At 31.4% G+C, this 26437-nt stretch overlaps 1 protein-coding gene across 1 annotated transcript; it reads left to right on the top strand.

The window, feature by feature from the left end:
• Positions 1 to 1905: 1905 nt before the first annotated feature.
• Positions 1906 to 18061, top strand: LOC132752056 (nucleolar protein 14-like; the record flags this gene model as incomplete). Its single annotated transcript, XM_060742325.1, has 8 exons — positions 1906 to 1923; positions 9194 to 9397; positions 9756 to 9890; positions 10566 to 10707; positions 11558 to 11676; positions 15962 to 16063; positions 17535 to 17618; positions 17993 to 18061. Coding segments are annotated over exons 2-8 (834 nt in total), but the record flags the coding sequence as incomplete, so codon positions are not given.
• Between the last annotated feature and the right edge of the window lie 8376 nt (positions 18062 to 26437).

Raw genomic sequence — 26437 nt, 5'->3', positions numbered from 1 at the left:
ATCAAAAAATACCACAGAGCTTACAGTCCTTTGATCTATATATATATTCCAACTATGTTGTACCCTTCGCGGGGCATATGCGGGAGGAGGGAGTTGGAGCGAAACCAATTAGCTCCATGGAATCTTATAGAAAAGGGATAACATAGCATATAAACTTCTAAGCTCAGTTTGGCGAAAATTAGGGGGTGGATCATGTCTACTTTTATTTAGATTGATGATCCTAAATCTTTGTAGAATTCAATAGATTTGCGCAATATTTGTTTCGAACCATTTTATGTACGAATTCTTTATGATACGGAAATTATATGCACGAAAGTAAATTTCATTAGTGTCGAATTAAAATATTAAGTTTTAATGTTAAATATTTGGCAGTTTATTTATGATGTTTAACTGCAGTGATTCCTTGCTGGTTTTCTTAATTTCTTGTTTATTATCTCGTACTGTGATATATTATTCTAAATTCGTAAATTTTGCGTGAAAGCTAGCACACACCGGCGGCACGAAATACCCAAATATACCCAAATATACCCAAATATAGCAATATGTATTTTTGTTTGTATAAAATATAGATTATAATGAGAAATAAATAAATATTTATAAAATAATATGACTTAGCCTGTTATAACTTTCATTCATTCCGTTGAAATGGGCAGTTAAGATGTTGTAAGAAAAAAAAGTTGTGACATTTGCTTAAAATCTCCTATACAGTATACATGTAGACTCTTTATAAATGTACTTGCAATTTTAAATCAAGATATAATTAATATTTGTTGTCTACACTTACATTTTTATGGTGTAATTTTGTTGAAATTTCATATCATATACAAGTGTACATGTTATTTAAAATGGAGTACAAATTTAAATATTATACTGGAATTACAGTCAACCCGGCCCCAAGTTAACCCGGCCCCAAGTCAACCCGGCCTCAAAATTGGTCAACCCGGCCCCAAAATTGGTCAATCCGGCCCCACAGTATTTTTATTTGGTCAATGCGGCCCCAAAATTGGTCAATGCGGCCCCAAAATCGGTCATTCCGGCCCCAAAATATATATTTTCAAAGAAAATTATTTAAGTCATCTTGTTGTATGATGGAATAAAAATGATTTATTATTAATTGTACCAAATTTAACGATTATTTGCATGTTGTTTCACTGTAATCCAGACAAAAAAACCCCACTTACTTTATAAAATATAAGTCATATAATGATATTTGATATCTTCTGTCCTTCACGGATATGATTTTATATATAAAAAAAACAAAAACAAATATAACTTATAACTTTTTTATTTATAAACCAAATTTAACGATATATTGCATATAAAATCATTTTATTATTAATCAAGAAAAGTTAATAAAAAAATAATCAATTTATAAAATATAAGTCATATTCGGTATCTTCTGTTCGAATATAACTTATAACTTTTTTATTTATGGACAAAATTTAACGATGCATGTAAAATCATTTTATTATTATAAAACATCGTATCAAGAAAAAATAATAAAAAATAATTACTTTGTAAAATATAAGTGTTTATATTTTAAAGCAAAATAAATAATAATAAAAATGGGGCCGGGTTGACCAGAAATAACATTGGTTTGGGGCCGGGTTGACCAATTTGGGGACGGGCTGACTTGGGGCCGGGTTGACTTGGGGCCGGGTTGACTTGTACCGATTATACTGTATTTTTGTTCAAAACACAATGATAGGAAAATGTATATTTGGGTATGTTTGATTATATCTTAGTGAAAGTGTATTCATGATTAAAACAGCACTTTATTAGTATAAAACATTTATTTTAGTATAATTGGGCAATATTTGGGTATATTTAGGCAATATTTGGGTATATTTGGGTAACATTTGGGTATATTTGGGTGTATTTGGGTATTTCGTGCTGCCCAGCACACACAAGAAACGAAAACACGTGAGGAATTTATTAATTTTAACACTTGTAATTTACTGTTGTGAGACATATTTACATTTTAGAATGAAATCAAATTATTTTCTGCTTTCTTTGGAAATCTTAAATGACAAACTTTTCTCCTCTGAATTTTTGTTTTCGCAATTGTCACATATATTCGCGATAGCTTTAGCAGAAAAATTGGAGAGCCAAACAGGCTTTTATCAGATCATGATGTTTATGAACTATTTCATAACTTTATGATTTATAAGATGTATGCTTCTTGACCGAGAAGAAATGTAAGCAACTGGATAGCCTAGTAAGTAGTGCCGCAGACCAGTGTTGCAAGAGTCCTTGGTGCTAGTCCCGGTCTTATATACAGGGTTTCCACTAAGTTCCAAAATTTGGAAGTCAGACACTGCAAAATCTCTGATATTGGAAGTCACATTATATAGGTAAAGAAGGAAAAGTATTAGATTTTTTTACAAGCCAAAGTCAGGGAGTAAATGACTCCCAAACTTCCATTAATGGAAGCCCTTGGTCTAGCTAATTTCTAAAGAGACTTCAGCGAACAGGTTTTATAGTACTGCTAGACCTGTTCGCTGAAGCAAATCCCGTATCGAAAGTTAACCAAAACAGTGACATATTTATGTCCTGCTGAAATTCAATAAATTTGCGTGATCTGAACAAAAGCTATTTTAATACGGGTAGATATATTTGGGACACTTCAGTCTATATATTTAAACACAGAACATTAGATTGATGAAATAATGCCTCAAAGTTTATCAGTGGGTTCACATTTCATAAAATTCGCCGCCATTGCTGCCCTAATTATCACGTGACTAGTGACAATTTAGGTTCCGATACCTTAGCATGACATTAGGTGACCCGTGACCCAAATGCTATTTTTAATTGAAAACATGGCTTTGCAATTATGAATAATTATTGTTCATTTAAAATTTAAAAGAGAAAAACCAAGACAGAAATATCAATAATAATATTTAATTAGGTTAATAAATGATCACGAATAATCACTAGATAACTGCAAAATTGGTCAACACTGATAAACTATAGAATGATATATTAATCAATCCACAAAAAATTACTAATCATTATAAATATTTACCAAAACGCAGTACTAAAATAACTAAATGCATTAAAAACTTAATGCTAAACCAAATGGGCTAGGGTGGGTGGGCAAAAAAGACTAGAACGTGATCTCGACTACAAAATAAGTAACAGAATGGCGAGCAAAAGCAAAATAACCTATATATAGGTAATTAAACAACCTATCAAATTCAATAACAGAAATTTGAAATAATCCAATCAGCAATCTAAAAAATAAACCGTTGACCAACGAGATAAGCTGATATAACCAGAGGTCAACTCGATTCGAATAAAAACTTTATCATTCATAAGAATTAATCGATTTTAACAGGTGTATTAAAATACGCTAAATTATTGTTCATTTAAAATTTAAAAGAGAAAAACCAAGACAGAAATATCAATAATAATATTTAATTAGGTTAATAAATGATCACGAATAATCACTAGATAACTGCAAAATTGGTCAACACTAATAAACTATAGAATGATATATTAATCAATCCACAAAGAATTACTAATCATTATAAATATTTACCAAAACGCCAACCCACCGGCCAAAAACATAATTACAAAAAAAAAATAAAAAAAAATTTATGCATATATATAATTATACTATACAACAATAAATATGATTATTCAAAATAATCAAACAAAACACTAAAAGTTCACCAAATAAACTACTGAAAGCCGTCAAATGTCTTGCGCTGATTTATCTATAAATCTCGAATACACATTCAATTTGAGAAAAAACAGTGTTCATTCGAGTTTACACACAATTCACTGAATACTGTTCTGTTTCTAGGAAAACGTCAGATACCATTTTCTCTAGAAATAACACAGAAATCACTCATTGTCCATATTCTAGGAAAACGTCAAATACCATTTTCTCTAGAATGAATTACTCCAAAGTATGAAATATTACTTTGTAAAGTATACAGCTGAATTCATAAATTCATAAAAAGGAAACAATAGGTAGCAAATACAAATATATGAAATCTCAATCATTCATAGAAAGAACAAAACTTTTCTAGGAAAACGTGAAATACCATTTTCTCCAGAAATATTTTCTTCAAGGTATTAATTTTTACCTTGTAAAGAAAGACAGCTAACTTGATAAGAATCTTATTCAAGATAAGCACCCTTAAACAAAATTCAAATATTAATGCCCACACTTTCCTTAGTATAATCAATCTACAGCTTGTACAGATAATATAATACAAAACGAAATGAATAAATGGATACGAATAATCCATAAGCTCCTCTCTTAAATGGGAGCGAAAGGCACAACCTTCATAATTACATGTGAGCAACAGTATTGATAAAAAATTGTCTTAACCGTCTTGTGCCCTCTAAGTTCAAATGTAAGCCACCATCTTTAATAGCAAACAACTCTCTCTTAGGGAGGTGGCTTTCTCATGAAAGGACGAAAAGACTTCAAAAATTTGATTTTCCTATCTTTACAAATTGATTCTAGAGTCAAATTAACCTGTTTGACCTTCGCACCAGTACTAACAAAGTCAACTGGACGAGGCAAAATAGAAGACATATAAATAGTATCAAATTGATCAGTAAAGTTTTTAACAACTGAAATTAAATTTGAATACAAAGAAGAAATTTCTCCAGCAGATGAACTATTAATGTCATTAGTACCCACATGAATAATGATATTATCATAATTCAAGTTAACTGCTCCTTTGGCTAACTTTGAAGTCAACTTTGAAATGGTGATTCCAGGGAAAGCACGAATATCAGCTGTCCCAAATATCAGAAACATGTTTGGCAATGGAATCGGAAATGATGATACATTTCTTGATTTTTTAGGATTTCTTAGACGATTTAAACGGGAAACTGAAGAAAAAAAGAAAGAAAAGTATAAATGAAAAAAAAAAAAACAAAAAAAAAAAACAAAAACTTAAAACACAAGTACAAATAAGAGAATACCAAACAAAGAGAGCACAAGGATTAACACACATATTTGTTTCACTTAAAACATTAGCTTATCACTAACGAATTTAAAATACCTAATTTTATCTTGTACGGAAAGGGATATATAACGTTTATAGACATCTGAATGCCAATCACCCAAAATCTGAATTTCATCAGCAGCAATATTAAGAAGGACAAAGCAAAATGTAAGCAAAACCCAGAACGACGAGGTGACGAAATTTAGGGAATAAAGATCATAAAAACCCAATTCCAGGAGAGAAGAGATCTTAATCTCTTTTGAAACATTGTAATAAGTAAACTGCTTTATCATTATTTAACACAAATAAAGGTGATCTACACTTTTAGTAGGAAATAACCTTAAGCATATGATTATATGCAGTAACAGGACATAAAATGAGGAAGGATACAATTTTTAATAATAGGAGTTGTGTACAAACGTTGGCCAAATTGCATAGTTTTAGACCATCTAAAAGTAACACAAAGATTTTCCCAAATGGTTGACACATCACCACGTAATAAAAAATGTTTAACTTCCAAATCAGCCTTTCTAGTAGGAACTAAATTTGACTTTCTAGCCACCAAGAAAAAGGCAAACAAAAATAAACACCAGAAAACTGAATCATTAGAATTATCAAAATCTAAAATACCACAAACCTTTTAAAGACAAATTAACAAGAAACTGATTCAAATGATCTAATGAATATCCTAACAATAAATGCATTGATCTAACCCCACTCAGATAATTTCTAATACTATCTACAGATTTAAAAGAACGACTCAAAAACTGAGCGTATAACTGTAAAGTGTAAGGTAATCTTGCTTCTCTTTCTTTCTTTTTTGTTGTTGATTGGGAAATGATTTCCAATTCTCCCGCCACAAATAGATTCATTTCTAACGACTCAAAATCAACACTTGAATTGACGTGCTCATATCTCAAAAAGGCATGAGGATATTTTTGTTGAGATTTAACATGATCCGAAGATTTGGAAGAAATACCAGACTTTTTGGAATATGAACTCTTTTTAGCTCGACTTTTCTATGAAAAGGGGAGCTATCCTACTCGCCCCGGCGTCGGCGTCGGCGTTAGCGTTAGCGTTGGCGTCACACCTTGGTTAAGTTTTTCGTACCACCCCACTTTATTTCAGAAGTATTACAAGTATGGCTTTGAAACTTACCATACTTGTTCACCATCATAACCTCCATCTACAGACAAGAGTACATAACTCTGTCAAGGTTTTTGACAGAATTATGGCCCTTTTTTGACTTAGAAAGTGTATTGAGCTTGGTTAAGTTTTTTGTACCACCTCACTTTATTTCAAAACCATTGGAGGTATTGCTTTGAAACTGACCATACTTGTTTACCATCACGACCTTCATCAACAGACAAGAGGACAAACTCTGTCAAGGTTTTTGACAGAATTATGCCCCTTTTTGACTTAGAAAAATACATTGAATATGGGTAAAATCCACTTATTGCCTTAACCCTTTGAGATATTGCTTTGAAACTTTTAATGCTATTTCACATCATTACCCCCATCTGTACGCAAGAGAAGGTAACTCTGTCAAGGATTTGTTTTAAAAATTAAGGCCTTTTATCGACTTAGAATCTTGGTTAAGTTTTTTGTACCACCTCACTTTATTTCAAAACCATTGGAGGTATTGCTTTGAAACTGACCATACTTGTTTACCATCACGACCTTCATCAACAGACAAGAGGACATAACTCTGTCAAGGTTTTTGACAGAATTATGCCCCTTTTTGACTTAGAAAATACATTGAATATGGGTAAAATCCACTTATTGCCTTAACCCTTTGAGATATTGCTTTGAAACTTTTAATGCTATTTCACATCATTACCCCCATCTGTACGCAAGAGAAGGTAACTCTGTCAAGGATTTGTTTTAAAAATTAAGGCCTTTTATCGACTTAGAATCTTGGTTAAGTTTTTAGTACCAGTCCACTTTTTGACTGAACTGTTTGAGATATTAATTTGAAAGTTGGAATACTTGTTTACAATCATGATTCCCAAACATGTCCAGGAGAAGGTAATTCTGTCAAAGATTTTATTTGAATTATGGCCCTTAACTGTCAATGTTTTGTATTATAGGCAAGCACTAAAAAAAGTCGAGGCGCTGTCACGACGCGCGCTGTCTTACGGAACAGCCTCTTGTTTTAATACTGTATGCTTGAGTATTCAGAATCTGAAGAACCATCATCATGAATACGATTAGATTTTGTACCGGAATTTTTTTCTTTTTCAATTTGTGGCTTTGGTTTCAGACTCAGAACTTTCGGACCCAGAGGAAGTCTGAAAGGAAAATGATTCTAAACAAGCCCAGCTTTCTTTTTAATTTTTCTTTGCTTTCAAATTTTAAAATGCTTATTTTTTTCTTAAATCTTGTATCTTGTAATGTACAGGATGCCAATTCAAAGGAGAAAGATCTAAAAATTCTTCACCTCTGAGTTCAGCTAAAGAATTTTCTTTTGTGACTTATCTTTTTCTTTAATTACTTATCCTGGCCTCGTTCTGTAGTTCTTGCCTCTTCCCTTCCACCAAAGACTCGTATTCTTTTTTCAAAGTAAAAGAAGTGTTTTCGGTCACTTTGGCTGAGTTTTCTTCCTGTACTTGAAGAGTGCGACCTCCCTCTTTCGCGCCATTAAACCAACAACAACAACCTCATTGTCCGAAGGGATTTCTGACTCCCATCCGGAAACCCTCAGAATTGAGTTTACCATAATCATGTCGAAGAGTACCTCTACTTGATTCTTCTCCGCCATTTTAAATTTACACGTATAAAATAAACGTGTTCAAACAAAAAGTTACCAAAACACGTTACAAAAATAAATACAAAAAACTGTTTCAAATAAAGAAAACAGTTTCAAATTCGAAAATCCTTTCACAAAAAACTACATTTTGTTTCGAAAATAAATAAGCCGAAATGTAAAGAACGAAAAATTTTCTGTTTTCGAAACTTCCAAAAAGACTAGAATGTGATCTCGACTACAAAATAAGTAACAGAATGGCGAGCAAAAGCAAAATATAACCTATATATAGGTAATTAAACAACCTATCAAATTCAATAACAGAAATTTGAAATAATCCAATCAGCAATCTAAAAAATAAACCGTTGACCAACGAGATAAGCTGATATAACCAGAGGTCAACTCGATTCGAATAAAAACTTTATCATTCATAAGAATTAATCGATTTTAACAGGTGTATTAAAATACGCTAAACAGTGTATTTATTCAATAACAGACATTGTACCAAAAACATGTTGGATTTATATTGTTTTGAGTGATGATTCATGAATTATTTGTTTGTTTTTATTTAAAATCATACACTTACTAAAAATAGTGTATGGTCCATTACTAAAAATAGATGTTAGAATTCCCAAAACTTGGAAGTCCCGCGAGATTTCATTTGAAAGCAGACTCCATATTGGTAAACATTCTCTACATATTTCCATAGCAAATAGTTGGGTACACAATTTTATTGAAGTTTCATTTAAAAACAAAACATGAATTGATTCAAAATTGATTTGTTTATCAAATGTCCCGGACATCTTGGACGTTATGGCATGCATGTGGTAGCCTTTGTAAATAGGGTTGACCCATAACTTTACTGTCGCACAACATCATATAAAGTTATGGAAGCCAGAACTAGTCCCGGTCAGGCTGCACAGTTTACTCACCCAGACTGAGCTAGCTGGCCGCTTACACATCTTGTCCCCTATTGCTAAATGATGAACAGTTCTTATGCCCACCCAAGAGTAAATGGTGAGTGGTCTGAGATAAAATTGAAATAACTCTACAGTTTGTCATATTTGTTTACAATTTTATGATAAACGACTTCCAAGGAATCAATAACCCCTGTAAGCATTATGCGCTATTGAAAAAGTTCTTATAAATAATTTGATAACATCATAACAACCATAAAATTTTCAATATATAAACCAGGTCTATCTTGGACTTTGTAGATAATAAGTAAATACAGGTATTTTGTACTGTTACGGTGTAAGAAATATAAATGATTTTGTGGTGACAATGGATGTCTAGAAAAACTCAATAAATTATCAATTATTGATCAATCCCCATTAATAATTTTAAGTCTTGCGATATATACAACTAATTGTTCTATACATTCTACATATATATTTTGTGATTTTTCCAGAGAACTTCGGTTATTTTGATCTATGAACTTAAAAAATGAATCATAACCACATGTTATAATTTACAGATTTTGAGTAACAACTTTACAATGGGGAAGAAAAAGAGCAAATCCACTGCTGATCACACAAGAAATAAGAGAAAACATCAAGAAAAGAAGATAAATCCTTTTGAAGTGAAAGTCAACAGACAAAAACATGATATTCTCGGTAGAAAAATGTCAAAATTTGATAAGGGTATGCCTGGTGTTTCAAGGTCTAAGGCAACAAAAAGGGTAAGTTGTTACATTTTCTTTTATTGTCAGTTGGCAACAGTTGCATGTGTTTACAATGCATACTTTCTACATGATTACATGTAGGTTTGCTTGTGATAATTTTCATTCATAAATATTTAAGTTTGTTGTAAAATCTGTAGATTCTTCCTTAGACAGGATAATTTCTTGTATTAAATCAAGGGCTGACTAAGGATTGCCAATATTTGCTTATGTTTGGTAATCAAAGTATGCCTTACTTAGCAAAAAGAAAAAAATGGTGCTGCTGAGTTTTTTCTACATTGTTATTGATAAATATTTCCTAACTTAATTAATGATAGTCACAAAAAAGACTCACATAAAGTTTTAACCTATTTTATAGAGGAAGGCAACCTTGCTGAAGGAGTATGAACAACAGTTCAAGAAAAATCGTTTCATTGATAAGAGAATAGGAGAGCATGATGCAGCCTTGTCATTGGAGGAGAAAATGATGAAAAGATATGCTATGGAAAGATCTGTAAGCTAAACAAATTTTTATCAGGCTAAATTTTGAGAGGTATTGATTTACATTTGTTGTTTGGTAATTGAACTATTTTCAAATTCTAATGAAGACTGGAAAAAGAGATTTGGGATTTAATATTTCAGCTTGGGATCTTAAATAACAAGTCTTTGTAAAAATGTTGTTTTTAATTGCCAGTACAGTCAAACGTGTGAACAAAGGTCATTCAAGAGGGAGACCAAAAATGGCCTTTGGAGACACAGGTGGGCTTTATTTGGAGGTTACTTTGTTCTTTTTAATCAATGAAGGATTGTTGTAAAGTGGCTTTTATTTACAGGATGATTTTTATTCAGTGGCGGTCTTTAACACAGGTTTGACTGTAGATAGTCATATTTAGTCACTTTATATGAGAGACTGAATCATAAAAACTGTTTAAAAAAGCGAAGTTTAAGTTTTGATCATCTGTCTCTATGTACTATATACCCCAATACTAATGCCAATATATATTACCCAGTATTAAAGAATTTTCCACTTGGGTGGAATGTTTTCACCCATATTTGAATATTTGTACACCTGAGAGATTGTTTTTCCTAAACTAATAACTTTCCACTTGAATTGGTAAAATGTGTTAAGTGATAACGTTACTATACATAGTCTGTATTTAAAGATGTTGTTGTTATTTATAAATTACAGAAATCAACAGTAAAGAACAAGTTTAACTTGAATGAGGAGGAAGAGTTAACACATTATGGCCAGTCTCTAGCTGATATAGAAAAGTTTGATGAACCAGTCATCAGTGATGATGATGACGATGATGATGACAAAAGAGCGGCTGGTAATAAACCTTTTCCTATTAATTGAATATTTATTATTAATTTATAGCACCTTAAATCAGAATAGGTGTATTATAAACATAGTATATGTAAATTAATTGAAAGTTAAGTCCTATTTATATCTCATCTTCATAATAAATATTTTGAGGCATCTGTTGCAGAGAAGTTAGGGTCATTGTATTCAAACAGTTGCCCCTCACTGTCATGGGTTTAAAACTTGTCAGGAACTTCAAATTATTACATGTGAGCCAGCTATCCAGCTAGCTTACTATGTGTTAGTGGTTCTACTCCTGGTACACACTCAATTTACTGCAGACAACTGACAGAACAGTGGTTCTACTCCTGGTACACACTCAATTTACTGCAGACAACTGACAGAACAGTGGTTCTACTCCTGGTACACACTCAATTTACTGCAGACAACTGACAGAACAGTGGTTCTACTCCTGGTACACACTCAATTTACTGCAGACAACTGACAGAACAGTGGTTCTACTCCTGGTACACACTCAATTTACTGCAGACAACTAACAGGAACAGTGTGTGTTTTATCAATTTTATTGAATAAATCACCCTACATAACTTAATTTGCGTTTGCTATCAGTTCTGGAATTTCCTCTGTTCAAAGATTGTTGACACTGGTTGTTTTGTTGTTAACACAAGTGTTTTCATAAAGTTTTTCTTTAAAAACACAAAGGCTTGATGAGTTTCATTGACCTATTTGATATCATAAGCTAATGATTTGATGGAATTCAAAATGGTTGCTGAAGAAAAAAGTTTGCTTAATACATGTGGTCACATGAGCAATTATGACCTTACTTGTATAACTCAATACTGTTTGGATTGTTTCAGCTAAGCTTGTTGCCACAGAACATTTTGGAGGTTTTATGCAGAGAAGAGACCCTGAAGATGAAAAGAAGTCCTGGAAAGAAAGAATGGAGGACATGATTAAAGACTCAAAAAAGAAAAAGGTGAAAGCAAAATTTATGCAAATTAGATTTCTTAAGTGATCCCTCCCACAAATATATTACCAAGAAGCAATATTTGCAGTTACAAATTACAGATAATAAAGTCTAATTTACTTACCTCAAAACTGTTTTTTATTAAAGTACTTAAAAGATTAAAAGATAGTACTTATTATGAAAGTTTATGCCAAGTTTGCTTTGCATTCTGTAAAAGGCTCGTTGTACACCACTACAGCTGGAGTGTTTGAGGCATCTGTGGCCAAGTGGTTTAAGGTAGTTGGACTTCAATCCACTTGCCCCTCACAGCTGTGGTTAGAATTCTGACAGGGACTTTGGATTCTACCATGTGAGGAAGCTTTCCAGCTAGCTTACAGAATGTTGGTGGTTCTACTTGGGAGCCCGTTGGTGCCTGATTTAACACATTGAAGGACACCAGAGGTTTTCCTCCATTAGTAAAGCTTGAAAGTCACCATTTGACCTATACTGTGTTGGTGCGACGTAAATCCCAAGCAGTAAAAAATAAAGGTGAAATGTGTCAAAAGGTTTCTGATGAGGATGATTTCATATATACAGGCAAATTTTATTATAACAACAGTTAATATTATTAGGATATTTTTTCGTTTGAGAGAAATATGGAGTATATTTTCACGAAACATGATAAAATGCCACATATTTTCACAAGCCGGAAAATATATTCAATATTTCACAAAAAACAATAAAATAACCTTTTTATTTAAAGTGACATTATGCTCATATTTTCATTGTCAAGTTGAGCTGAATTGACTTTATATTTCAAAAGATTGACTGTTAAAATGATGTTTGACCAACAGATTTTTTTGAAAATATTTATGATAAAAATTGAAATCTGCCTAAAATATAAAAAGACTGCCCCACTCTTTTTATAAATTGAACATTACAGGTACATTGTAAATTATATGCACTGAAATTTCGTTTGAATCTGGTGGTTATTTATTGTTTATGCGCAGTAAATTATTAAATCAAAAGGAATTACGGCAAAATGAAAATTTATTTTAACTCTCACCTGTTCACTCACTATATACCTTTAGATGGGCATAATGTCACTTTAATTTCATTATCAAAGAAAAGTGGTTACAAACTACGCAACTGCAGTTGTACAGAGCGCAGTAATATATTATTGCGTGTTGTTTTGCACACAATATTTGGCACTACATTGTAACCTCACGTAAACAACTGTTTAAATGTCTTTACAGCTTTAATAACTCAATTTAAGATATTGGTGTTCGGATTTGTTATGCTCTCCGAAGGGAGAGCATATAGTAAAAATCTTGTCCGGGACATAACTCTGAAACTATAGGAGATATCAACATGAAACTTTGTAGGTAAATAGATCTCAATGGGTAGATGTGCAGTGCACAAGTACAATAACCTTTTTTGCCTAATTTTGGAGTTATTGCCCTTTGTTAATTTTAACACTTTGAACTTTGTCTGGAACATAACTCTAAAATTATAAGAGATATCAACATGAAACATTGTAGGTTGAAAGATCTCATTGAGTATATGTGCAGTGCAAAAGAACCATAACTCTGTTAAACCTCATTTTTTAATTATCTCCCCTTTTAGAAAAATCTTTTCCGGGACATAACTCTAAAACTATAAGAGATACCAACATGGAACTTTCTTGGTAAATAGATATCATTGGGTAGATGTGCAGTGCACAAGAACCATAACCTTTTTTTTCCTAATTTTGGAGTTATTGCCCTTTGTTAATTTTAACACTTTGAACTTTGTCCAGAACATAACTCTAAAATTATAAGAAATATCAACATGAAACATTGTAGGTAGATAGATCTCATTGAGTAGAAGTGCAGTGCAAAAGAACCATAGCTCTGATAAGCCTCATTTTTAGCTCACCTGTCACAAAGTGACAGGGTGAGCTTTTGTGATCGCTTTTCGTTCGGCGTCTGTCCGGCGTCCGTCCGTAAACTTTTACTTTAAATGACATCTCATCATAAACCACTAAGCCAATTTCATCCAAACTTCACAGGAATGTTCCTTTGGTGGTCACCTTTAAAAATTGTTCAAAGAATTAAATTCCATGCAGAACTCTGGTTGCCATGGCAACCGAAAGAAAAAACTTTAAATATCTTCTTTTAAAAAACCATAAGAGCTAGAGCTTAGATATTTGGCATGAAACATCTTCTAGTGAGTGTCTACCAAGTTTGTTCAAATAAAAGCCCTGGGGTCAAAATTGGCCCCGCCCCAGGGGGGGTCATTGATTTTCCCTATATGCATATAGTAAAAACTTAAAAAATCTTCTTTTAAAGAACCCAAAGAGCTAGAGCTAAGATATTTAGCATGAAACATGTTCTAATGGGTGTCTACCAAGTTTGTTCAAATAAAAGCCCTTGGGTCAAAATTGGCCCCGCCCCAGGGGGTCATTGATTTTCCCTATATGCATATAGTAAAAACTTAAAAAATCTTCTTTTAAAGAACCAAAAGAGTTAGAGCTAAGATATTTAGCATGAAACATGTTCTAATAAGTGTCTACCAAGTTTGTTCAAATAAAAGCCCTGGGGTCAAAATTGGCCCCGCCCCGGGGGGGTCATTGATTTTTCCCTATATGCATATAGTAAAAACTTAAAAAATCTTCTTTTAAAGAACTCAAAGAGCTATGGCTAAGATATTTAGCATGAAACATGTTCTAATGGGTGTCTACCAAGTTTGTTCAAATAAAAGCCCTTGGGTCAAAATTGGCCCCGCCCCGGGGGTCATTGATTTTCCTTATATGTGTATAGCAAAAACTTAAAAAATCTCCTTTGAAAAAACCCAAATAGCTAGAGTTAAGATATTAAGCATGAAACATCTTTTAGTGAGTATCTACAAAGTTTGTTCAAATAAAAGACCTGGGGTCAAAATTGGCCCGGCCCCGGGGGTCATTGATTTTCTTTATATGTGTAAAGCAAAAACTTAAAATCTTCTTTGAAAAAACCCAAATAGCTAGAGTTTAGATATTAAGCATGAAACATCTTCTAGTAAGTGTCTACAAAGTTTGTTCAAATAAAAGCCCTGGGGTCAAAACTGGCCCGGCCCCAGGGGTGTCATTGTTTTTAACTATATGTGTATAGTAAAAACTTTAAAAAAATCTTCTTTTAAAAAGCCCAATGAGCTAGAGCTTAGATGTTTAGCATGAAACATCTTCTTATGGGTGTCTACCAAGTTTGTGCAAATAAAAGCCCTTGGGTTAAATTGGCCCTGCAACGTTGGGGGGGGGGTGGGGGTTTGGGGGGGGGCCTATATATACAGGTGAGCGACCTCAGGGCCATCATGGCCCTCTTGTTGAATTATCTCCCCTTTTAGAAAAATCTTGTCTAGGACATAGCTATAAAACTATAACAGATATCAACATAATACTTTGTAGGTAGATAGATCTCAATAGTTAGATGTGCAGTGCACAAGAATCATAACTCTGCCTTGCCTAATTGTGGAGTTATTGCCCTTTGTTTATTTTTACTTTTTGAACTTTGTCTGGGATATTACTCTAAAATTATAAGAGATATTAACATGAAACTTTGTTGGTAGATAGATCTTATTGAGTAAAAGTGCAGCACAAAAAAAACCATAACTCTGTTTTGCCCAATTTTTGAATTATCTCCCCTTATAAAAAATCTTGTCTGGGAAATAACTCTAAAACTATAAGAGCAGAACTCCGCCTTGCCAAATTTTGTAGTTATTGCCCTTTGTTCATTTTTACATTTTGTACTTTGTTAGGGACATAACTCGGAAACCATAAGAGGTATCAACAAGAAACTTTGTAGGTTGATAGATCACATTGATTAGAAGTGCAGTGCAAAGAACAGTAACTCTGCCTTGCCTAATTTTGGAATTATTGCACTTTGAACATTTTCCAGGGACATAACTGTGAAACTACAAGAGGTGTACTTTTCTGTGTCAAAAACCTATTCCGGGAGCATCACCAGGCTCAAACCGGGCTCTTGTTTTCATAGTTAGACAATGTTCTATCATTCTAGATAGTTTTCGAAGCAAAATTCAACAAAAAGTTGTTTTGAATTTATCAGATTTTTCAAATAAAATGGCGAAAGAAGTCCCTTAAAATAAATATGAGTTTTGACTCCGCCCAGTTTCATATTTATATTTCATATTTATTTTTAAAAGATATGAAATATATTTGACTCATATAGCACCATATTTCATGGGTAAAATTAAATAAATTAAGCATGTTACTGTAAAAACTCTAGATTTAAATGTCAAGAATTGAAGATATAATATCGATATGTTTTTTGTGTTTCAGCATGAGAGACAAATGGAGAAAGAAGAAACAGTTCAGATGACAGTAGAATTAGATGAACAATGGAAATCATTACATTCTCTCATTAGTAAAAATAAAATGAAGGTAGGTTACTTTCACAGTTATTTCTGTAGCAACCTGTAACTATTGTCCAAACAAGTTTTATACTATATTTAAATTTAAAGTAATCCCAAGCAGGGACGGAAAAATCAATTGTCCATATTGCCCAGGTTGCCCCAAAGCTGTTGTGGACAAGTGAAAATGTTCCAAGAATTTACATTATAAATATCATGCATACAAGTAAAAGTATGTTTCATATAAAAAAGAAAGTAAATTGAATCAGATTTTGCCAGTCCATCCAATTTCCTAATTTTTTCAAACTTTGAAAACCAGTATTTTACTTGTGAAATCCAAATGTTTAACTCTTAACAAGTTGAATTTGTGTAAAGGATTTGCCCTGCTTTGAATTCAAAGTTTAAAGGATTTCAGTATCATAATACAAAAACTTGAGCTACCAACAATATAGAGTCTGATTAGACTACAAGGATTATATGTATCCATCAAGAGTAGAATTTGCTGTTGGCTAAATCATTAGGACTAAGGCTGTGATAAGAACTAACTGATATTTCTACACAGAAGTTAAAATGTCTTTAATGTACTAGTAGGTGTAGTTGAGAGGTTATTGTATAGTTAACTATTGTATATTATTATTCAGGGCAAGTTAACTATTGTATATTATTATTCAGGGCAAGTTAACTATTGTATAGGGCAAGTTAACTATTGTATATTATTATTCAGCGCAAGTTTACTATTGTATATTATTATTCAGGGCAAGTTAACTATTGTATATTATTATTCAGGGCAAGTTAACTATTGTATATTTTCATTCAGGGCAAGTTAACTATTGTATATGTTTATTCAGGGCAAGTTAACTATTGTATATTATTATCCAGGGCAAGTTAACATTTGTATATTATTATTCAGGGCAAGTTTATTATTGTATATTATTATTCAGGGCAAGTTAACTATTGTATAGGGCAAGTTAACTATTGTATATTATTATTCAGGGCAAGTTTATTATTGTATATTATTATTCAGGGCAAGTTAACTATTGTATATTTTCATTCAGGGCAAGTTAACTATTGTAAATTATTATTAGGGCAAGTTAACTATTGTATATTATTATTCAGGGCAAGTTAACATTTGTATATTATTATTCGGGGCAAGTTAACTATTGTATATTATTATTCAGGGCAAGTTAACTATTGTATAGGGCAAGTTAACTATTGTATATTATTATTCAGGGCAAGTTTACTATTGTATATTATTATTCAGGGCAAGTTAACTATTGTATATTATTATTCAGGGCAAGTTAACTATTGTACACTATTATTAAGGGCAAGTTAACTATTGTATATTTTTATTCAGGGTAAGTTAACTATTGTATATTTTTATTCAGGGCAAGTTAACTATTGTATATTATTATTCAGGGCAAGTTAACTATTGTATAGGGCAAGTTAACTATTGTATATTATTATTCAGGGCAAGTGAGCTATATATTATTATTATTATTCAGGGTAAGAGTGATGATGAAGTGAAGAAAACAACAGATGACTATGACATTGCTGTTAGATCTTTACAATTCGAAATGAAAGGCCAGGTAAGTTTACCTTATACTAAAGTTGTACAGTTAGAGTTTTGTTGCTTTAATTTTGTATTTTAGTAAATAGAATTTCTTTTTTAAAAGTTTTGTATCTTTTGTATGGCTGAATATATAATTGAATTTACATGCTATTTAGATTTGTCTACATTGAATAAAAGAGTACAAGAACAATTATGTAAATGTTACACAATAGAAAGTGTACACAACCTAGTTAAAATGTCTTTGTTGTATCTGGTAAGCAGGGTTTACATATGTATTTAATTGAAAGTTGTGTTGTTTGCATGTTACTCATTGTTTCAATACTTTATGTATAATTAAATAGTATGAAAATTTCTTCAATTGTTTAAATGTTATTAGAACTATGATTCCAGGCTACAGACAGATTAAAGTCAGAGGAAGAGCTTGCCAAAGATGAAAAAGAAAGACTTGAAAAGTTAGAGGTAAATATATATGTATAACTCACTTTTGAAGAAATTATCTTAAAGTTGTCCTGTGCCACCTGTTTCCATGTTAAATTCTTATTACAACATATTAAGCCATTTTTCAAAAGTACAAAATATTTGCTTTCTTTGCTCATTGAGAAAAATAATCATTATACTGACAATTGAAGTCATTATCCTATCTTGGTTTTATAAGATTGCTTGATTTATGATATACTTTAGTACTCAAGCTTCAGCATGATTGGGTTAATTTTTAGCTCACCTGTCACAAAGTGACAGGTGAGCTTTTGTGATCGCTTTTCGTCCGGCGTCCGTCCGTGTCCTTTTCCCGTCCGGCGTCTGTCCGTCGCTAAACTTTACTTTAAATGGACATCTCCTCATAAACCACAAGGCCAATTTCATCCAAACTTTTACAGGAATGTTTCTTTGGGTGGTCAACCTTTAAAAATTGTTCAAGAATTTAATTCCATGCAGAAACTCTGGTTGCCATGGCAACTGAAAGGAGAAACTTAAAATATCTTCTTTAAAAATACCCTAAGAGCTAGAGCTTAGATATTTGGCATGAAAACTTCTTCTTAGTGAGTTGTACCAAGTTTGTTCAAATAAAAGCCCTGGGGTCAAAAATTGGCCCCGCCCCAGATGGGTCATTGATTTTTCCCAATATATTATAGTAAAAACTTAAAAAATTTTTTTAAAAACCTAAGAGTGTAAGCTGAGATATTTTAGCATGAAACATCTTAATGATGTCTACAAAAAGTTTGTTCAAATAAAAGCCCCTTGGGGGTCAAAAATTGGCCCCCGCCCCGGGGGGGGGTCATTGGATTTTCCCTATATGCATTATAGTAAAACTTTAAAAAAATCTCCTTTTCTAAAGAACCGAAGAGCTAGAGCTAAGATATTTAGGCATGAAACATCTTCTAATGCGTGTTAAAGTTTGTTTCAAATAAAAAGCCCTGGGTTCAAAATGGCCCCGCCCAAGGTGTCATTTGATTTTCCCTATAATGCATATAAGTAAAAAACTTAAAAAAATCTTCTTTTTAAAAACCAAGAGCTAGGAGCTGAGATATTGCATGAAACAATCTTCTAGTAAGTGTCACAAAGTTTTGGTTCAATAAAAGCCCTGGGTAAAATGGCTCCCCCAGGTTTAACTAATGGTGTTATGGTAAAAAATTAAAAAAAATTCTTTTAAAAAACCCAATGAGATAGGCTTAGATGTTTAGGCTTATGGGTGTCTACCTGTTTGTTCAAATAAAAGCCCTTGTGTTAAAATTGCCCCTTCCGGGGGGGGACCTATTACAAGTGAGCGACCTCAGGGCCCCATCATTGCCCTCTTTCTTTCCAATTTTATTGAAATTTTCGTTAAGATCAAAATTTTTTAATTCTTTGTCATTGTTAGCCTTGATTTGTTATAAAATTTTATATAGATTAAAGCACCAGAAAGAGTGAAATCTATTACTTAAAAACTTTTAACCTCAGTCTTATTTTTTTTGGATTCTAAATATTTTGCTTGGGCTCAGTTTCAAAAATTGTAAATCTGGGTAAATAGGAAAATTAATATAATTAAATTGAAAACTTTTTAAGGTTAAAAAATCTAGGGAAAGATAAAAATGTAAAGCAAAGTCTGAGCATGAGTACATGACATTAAAGATAATTGGACTGATTATTTTTTAAAATGGCTTTATTCACTATTAAAGACCAATTCACTTTAAGAACCACTTTGAGTCAGTTCCGCATTGGTGTTAAATAGAGAGAATTTTAACAGTAATCAATTTATTTTAAAGGTTGTTTATATGTTTGTACAGGGCTAAAGAAATTAGACGTTGAAAAGGATGACAGAGGAAGATAGTCAATCTTAAACCTTTAAACATTTAAATCAGCGGGTGAACTTGATGATGGTAATTGATATAAACTTTTGCTTCAGTTTTTGTTGATCTAAGGAATGATTTTCATGGTAAAAAATTGCCTTTTATTTTATAATGATATTTTGTGAGTGTACTGTATGATTATGTAAATTTTTGAAAAATCCCAGAAAGTTGTTAATAATTTTAAAATTCGGTATTACGGACCCTATTTCAACCCTCTGTTTATCTTTTCATTCTTATGTAAAATTTACCAATTTTAATACTTAAAAGGACAATTTGAAAAGACTATTAAAAATTATAATTAAAAATTTATGTAAGCTATCAAAGTAAAAGCTTTTAAAGGGTTGACTTTTTTTTGGAAAAAATTGTTTATTTTTTTATTTAAAATGGAAACCTGTTTAAAAGAATTTGATTTTTTATTTTTTCCCAAAGGTTTGTTTTTGGGAACCAAAAGACTTCGTTATGTCATTTAAATAAAAAAAGGGTTTAAACTTAATAGAGAAAATGATGTTTGATAAAGATGAGGGTGAAGATTTTGAGTTTATAGATGATGAAAATGATGCAAAAAGCTAGGGGTGATAAAATTTAAAATGATACAAGTAAAAAAAGATAGGGAAGCAAGAAAAGACTGTAGTTTAAAAGAAATATTTCGGGTTTGTGCAGTTCATTTTTCCCTTTACTCATTTTGATATTTTTTTTCCAGAAGAAAAAATTGAAAGATAATGAAATTATTTTGAGACAACCCCCAAAGCAAATTTAAACAGTAAGCAAGGGGTTTTTAATTTTTTTTAGCTAAACCTTAAAAAAAGTTTTTGGGGTCGCTTTTCGAATCGGGCCCAAATCTGGCCCGGTAAGGGCCCTTAAAATAAGAAAAAATTTAAAACAATGGGGTATTTGTGTCCCTTTGGGAGAAACAAATGACGGTAACAGAAAATTTCTCTTTACCCAAAAATTTTTCCCGTTTTTACTTTGTGTTGTTTTTTTTTAACCCTTGTGGGGATAAAAAGGGAAAAAAGGGTTTTCCAAAGGAAAAACTAAAATAAGTACCTTTTTTGGGAAAAAGTACGATGCCCTTCTGTTAAATTTTAAAACTTTTAAACAAATTTCCTCCTCAAAAAGGGCAAACCCCCAAAATTTCTTCCAAAAATTCACGGGAAAATTGGCCCTTTTTGTGAACTTTAAAAGGGGTGAAAAAAATTAAAATTTTTAAATTAAAAAAACCCAAAGGGGCTAGAGTAAAAAATTTTCATGAAATTTCTTCAAATGGGTGTCTACCAAAGTTTGTTCAAATAAGGGGAAAAAATTGGGCCCCCCCCGGGGGGTAAATGATTTTCCTTATGTATATAAAAAACTGAAAAAAATTTTTCTTTTTAAAAAAACCCAAAAAGTAGAGTTTAGATACCCAAATATGAAAATTTTAGTGAGTGTGTACAAAGTTTTTTAAAATAAAAAACTTGGGTCGAAATTGACCCCGCCCGGGGGGGGGGGGGAGATAATTGTTTTTCCCCTTTTGTGTATAGTAAAAATTAAAAAATCTTCTTTTTAAAATCTCGGCTAGAGCTTAGATATTTTTCATGAAAAATCTTTCTAATAGGTGTTAAAAAATTGTTCAAAATAAAAAGCCTTGGGTTAAAATTGGCCCCTCCAGGGCATATATAAGGTAGCGGTTTCAGGGAACAATCATGGCCCTTTGTTTGCTTTTGCAAGAGTACTATCAGTTAAGATTGAAAGCTGTAACAATTCTACAATGCTGGTGTGAATCAACCCAAAAATACAAAAATAAATTAAAATAATAATAATGTTATTAATATAAACAGTGTAAATTATAAATGTGTGATATTTGTTACAGAGGAAGAAGAAATTGAAGATTTGGAATAGATAAGAAAAAGATGAGGTGATAAGATAATAAAATTTAGAATATACAACAGAAAATTTTGATAATAAATAAAGAACTGAATATGAAAATAGAACAAGCAAAGAAAAAAATTACAAATAAAATTCAAAGGTTAATTTACAGGCCCTTATGAGAAAATACAAAAAATTTAGAGACAAAATCCAAAATCCTGATTAACATGGGTACAAATTTTACATTCAAGGGTTTTTAGGTTCCATGTCCCCGGGGGTTTAAATTTTGATTCTTTTTTGAACAGTAGAAAATTTTTTTGAAATTTCTTTAAATAAAAAACTTATTTTAATTTCCCTGCGGGAAATCAAAAATTAAAAAATTTAAAAAAATAATGTAGAAATAAAAAAATTTTTAAAATTGATAAAAATAATACTTTTTGACCCCATTAGTTTAAAGTTTGTTAATTTTGTTTTGTTCTTTAATGAAATTTTTTTAAATGATATTCTAAAAATGGCTGTTTTTTAAAAATTAGATTTTCCTTATGAAAAGCCTTCCCAAGTGCATAAAAAATTTTTCCCTTTGGGGTAAAGATTTACTCAAAGTTTATTTTGGGGTTTGATTATCCCTACCCAATTTGTTATCTTTCTCTCTTTTCAAAATTTTAATTTTTTTAAAAGGGACATCATGCCCCAGAAAACCAAATACATTTATTTCTTTCATGTGGTTTATTAACATTTATATAATGGTTTCTGAGCATGTTAGATTCTTATCACATGAGTGAGGAAGCTTCGAATGTGAAATTATTTGTCATAAAAGTAACAAAATATAAACAAAGTAGTATTTTTACTTCAATGCAAAATACATCATCACTATAAATGTATGCAACAGAAACAAAAGATAGTTTAGGTAAAATGACCCAAAGGGAGTAAAAACTTTCTGGAAAACCGTAAACGGAGTAAACCAAAAAAAAGTTTTTTTGAGGAAAATAAGAAAATGGAAGCATTTTTCCATATTAATATTTTGGGTAAAATATTACATTACAAATAATACATTACCAAATATTGTCTTCCATTATACAGCCCGCAGCATATTATGCATTGTGAAAATTCTAATATCCTGGGGGAAATAACATGGTAATCAGTTTGACAATTATAGATAGGATTAAGGAAAAATGTCACCAGATCCTAGTTAGCTGAGGGAAAAAAAGATAAATTAGAGGTACTACTTTTTTTGGCCACTAAATCTTTTTAAAAATTATTTTTTTGAAAATTATACATTAAATTAAATTTGCAGAGGGGTTCATATGTTCCGCTTTCAAAAAAAAAGAAAAAAAGGGAAAGTTTCAATTCTAATAAAAAAATGTTTAAATATTTAAATCTGAGAAATTTTATGTGCATTTTAGATGAAAATGTTTAAAAAAGTTTCCTAAATTTTAAAAAAAGGTACTTTTTTCAAAATAAAAAATTTTTTCAAATTTAAAAGGAAAAAAATTTCTATTCATTTAAAAACTATCATTTAAATGTTTAAATAAATTGCTTTTTCCATTATTGTTTTTAAATTAAATTCATTAGTAAAAAAAAATTAAAAATTTGAAAAAAGATTTTTAAAATGGACAATAAATTTAATCTGCGGATTTTCAGAAATTAATGTGTAACAGTTTATGTCGATTAAATGAAATCTATAATGTTATTTTTTTACAAAAATTATTCCCAGTTTCACCTGGTCAGTTTTTTGTATCTATGTATACAAATCCTCCCCAGCTTTGGACTTTGTGACTAGGTTAGTGAAAACCACTTATATGAGCTTACAAAATTTTCTATCGGAAGAATGCTGGGAATTTATTACAGGCTAATCTGGATGAAAAGCAAGAATGAAGTTTGCTGAGATTATGTGAGAGTAGGCAGGAAGAGGGTCTTGATACCTTGGGTCTAAGATCAGTTATGTATAACATTTACAAAATCATTCAAATCAAAATTTATTTATTTTTGGTTTAATTTAAAACCATTTTTTACGAAACATAAGCTACAGTATTGTAAAGCTTTTGACGATTAAAAATTAGTTATAGTATTATATTAGTAACTTTTATTAGGGGGTTTATTATTAAGAGAAGATTTTTTACTCAATTTAAAGAGGACTGATTTGTCTTAAAATTAAACAATTTTAGAAAACTTACTTGTTTAGAAAGGAGCTTGGTAGCCACACCTACTTTGACCAATGTCCCTGACCACTTGAAGTTTAGTTTTGAGGTCTTAAACATATATTCAAGCTTAAATTGTAAAAAAAAGTTCTTACAACTTATAAACTTTATCACTTTGGAGTCAGTTCTTGAACCCAACCAGTTATGGTGGTCATGAGTAGGGCTTGAACCCCATGATTTTGGGGAAAAAGACACAGCTGAAAACCCCTAGCCCCAATTGCTTTCCCTCCACTTGCCAGTTGATTTCGAATCCCATCAGAAACCCTTTGAATCTTTATAAGAGGAAAGTTTTCTATTGGGTGCTCGTTTGGGGCCCCTAAAATGTCCCCCTAAAGGTCTTTCCCCCAACTATAAAATTAAATGTTTTTCATAATTCAATTTCTTGCTTTGGGGGATATAGATTTAAAATGCCCTTCTGTATTTTTTTCGGGATGATATATTTGTTTTTTATACTAAAGTTTTAAAATTTCTCTTTTTTAAAGTGTTAAAGATAAAACCCTTACAGACAAATTAGGTTTATAACTTTCCCATTCCCTTTTGTAAAAAATGCTTTTTTCCACAATTTGTGTTTTACTTTTAAAATAAATGCATTTTAAAAGAAAACATTTTTGATTGATATAATTTAATGCAAAACTTCTTTTTGAGTCTTTTTGCTTCCATTATTTATTGTTTGAAATGTTTTAATTTAAAAGAAAATCTTTTAAATTTTTTCATTTGTTACTGTTAAAGTGGTGTCTATACGTTTCCAAAACTTTCAGTTTTTCCCGGGCCCCTGTGAAACACCATCATTTTTTTAGTGTCAGTTTATGGGACAGTCACCGTGGTTTCTCGGGCGTTAGAGATGTGGTGCTGGCTATTCTTGTGAAATCTTTCCCTTTAGAGGTATAACCTTTTGTTTCTTAAAAAAAAAAATTATATGTTTTCCTTGACTTTTCTTTTAAATTTGAAAAACTGTAGTTAGTGAAAAAAAAACAAAGCTTTTTTTTTTAAAAACATTTCCCTTCCCAATTAGGGGAAAACAGTGCAAAACAGCTTTTTATTACTGAAAATAACAAAGTGAAAAAAATGTATTAATTACATAAACATGTGAAATTTAAAAATTTTTTTGCTTTTTTTAGTGATAAAAATTAAAAGGCTTTAAATCTGAAATGAATAATGATAACTTTAAAAAATTTCTTGAATGTTAAGTTTTATTGATGAGAGAGTAGTTCTCCGTATGTGTGATTTAAAGTAAAGTTAAATTATGAACATAAAACAATGTTGTAATTTTGTCTTGTATGTATACACTGTATAATTCATTGTATTTCAGATGTATCAATGTCAAAAAAGTTATTTTTTCCTGAAGTTAATTCTTTCCCCTAATGGAAATGCTTTTTATGCTGCGTGATAAGGATAGTAAAAAAGGTCAGGAATCATTTCATGTTTATTTCATTGTATTTAATAGTTCTTTTATTTGGTCAAAAATAATTTTAATGAAAACATTTGTTTCCCCTTATTGGGCCATGGCAAGGATCAAATTATCTGGCGAATGCTGATGGTGTTAAGGACAATACCCTTCAGGAGTCCCGTGAGAGGCGAAAAAAAATTACCCTTATTTTTTTCCCAGGCAGAAAAAGAAAAATAAACAGCAGTGCTTTCATATGTTTCCCACTTTTATTTTCGATAACGTTTCTTTCCCCACAGTGGACCGTCTCCCGCCAGGCCCTTTGGTCCCAATTCCCTCGGCTGGGCATTTGGGAGGAAACAACCCTTACATTTCAGGCCCCGGGACCAAACCCAAAAATATGGTTTACAGATAGTGTGCAGGCGTAGGAAAAGAAAAAAGGCAGCAAAATTTTTTCGTGAATACCCCAGGGTTTAAAAAAAAATTTAAAATTGAAAATGATTTTTTGGATTTTCGAACGGCTTTTTATATTTTGTTTTTTTGACAAGACATGGATTAAAATTTTTAAAATTTTGATTAAAAAAATTTTTGAATTTTTTTCATCCCCCGGGCCCAAATATAAAAAACCCAAAAAGGTCATGGTGGGGTTTAATTGTTGTACTTTAAAAGGAAATTTTAAAAAGGTAAAATTTTGATTTTAGTTTTCTTTTTAAAACAACAAACCCCCTATAATATGGTTTAAATTTTAAAAAAAATCCAAGTTTGCATGTTCAAATGATAGGTTTTTTTGTTTTTTGTTATATACCCCCTGAAATTAAAAAGGTATAAAAAACAAGGGGAAAACCTTTTTTACAAAATTTGATTTTTTTTGGGAACAAATATTTAAAGATATCAGAAAGTATAGTCGGCTTGGATATGTGAAAAAATGGGGTGACCTAAATGCTCAATGGTAAAAGGCCCAAAATATGATTGAAATATACCCTTTTGAAGGGGTTTTTTTTGATTTCCCTTTGAAGAAGACAAATATTCCTATGGGAACCCAAAATTCAATTTCCCTTTGCAAAAAAATAAATATTTTCGGAAATAA

This window comes from Ruditapes philippinarum, unplaced genomic scaffold, assembly GCF_026571515.1.
Source record: "Ruditapes philippinarum isolate M1 unplaced genomic scaffold, ASM2657151v2 ctg10518_1_1_1_1, whole genome shotgun sequence".
NCBI lineage: Eukaryota > Metazoa > Mollusca > Bivalvia > Venerida > Veneridae > Ruditapes > Ruditapes philippinarum.
The sequence above is the reverse complement of the archived record's forward strand: the minus strand, read 5'-3'. Positions and strand labels throughout refer to the sequence as shown.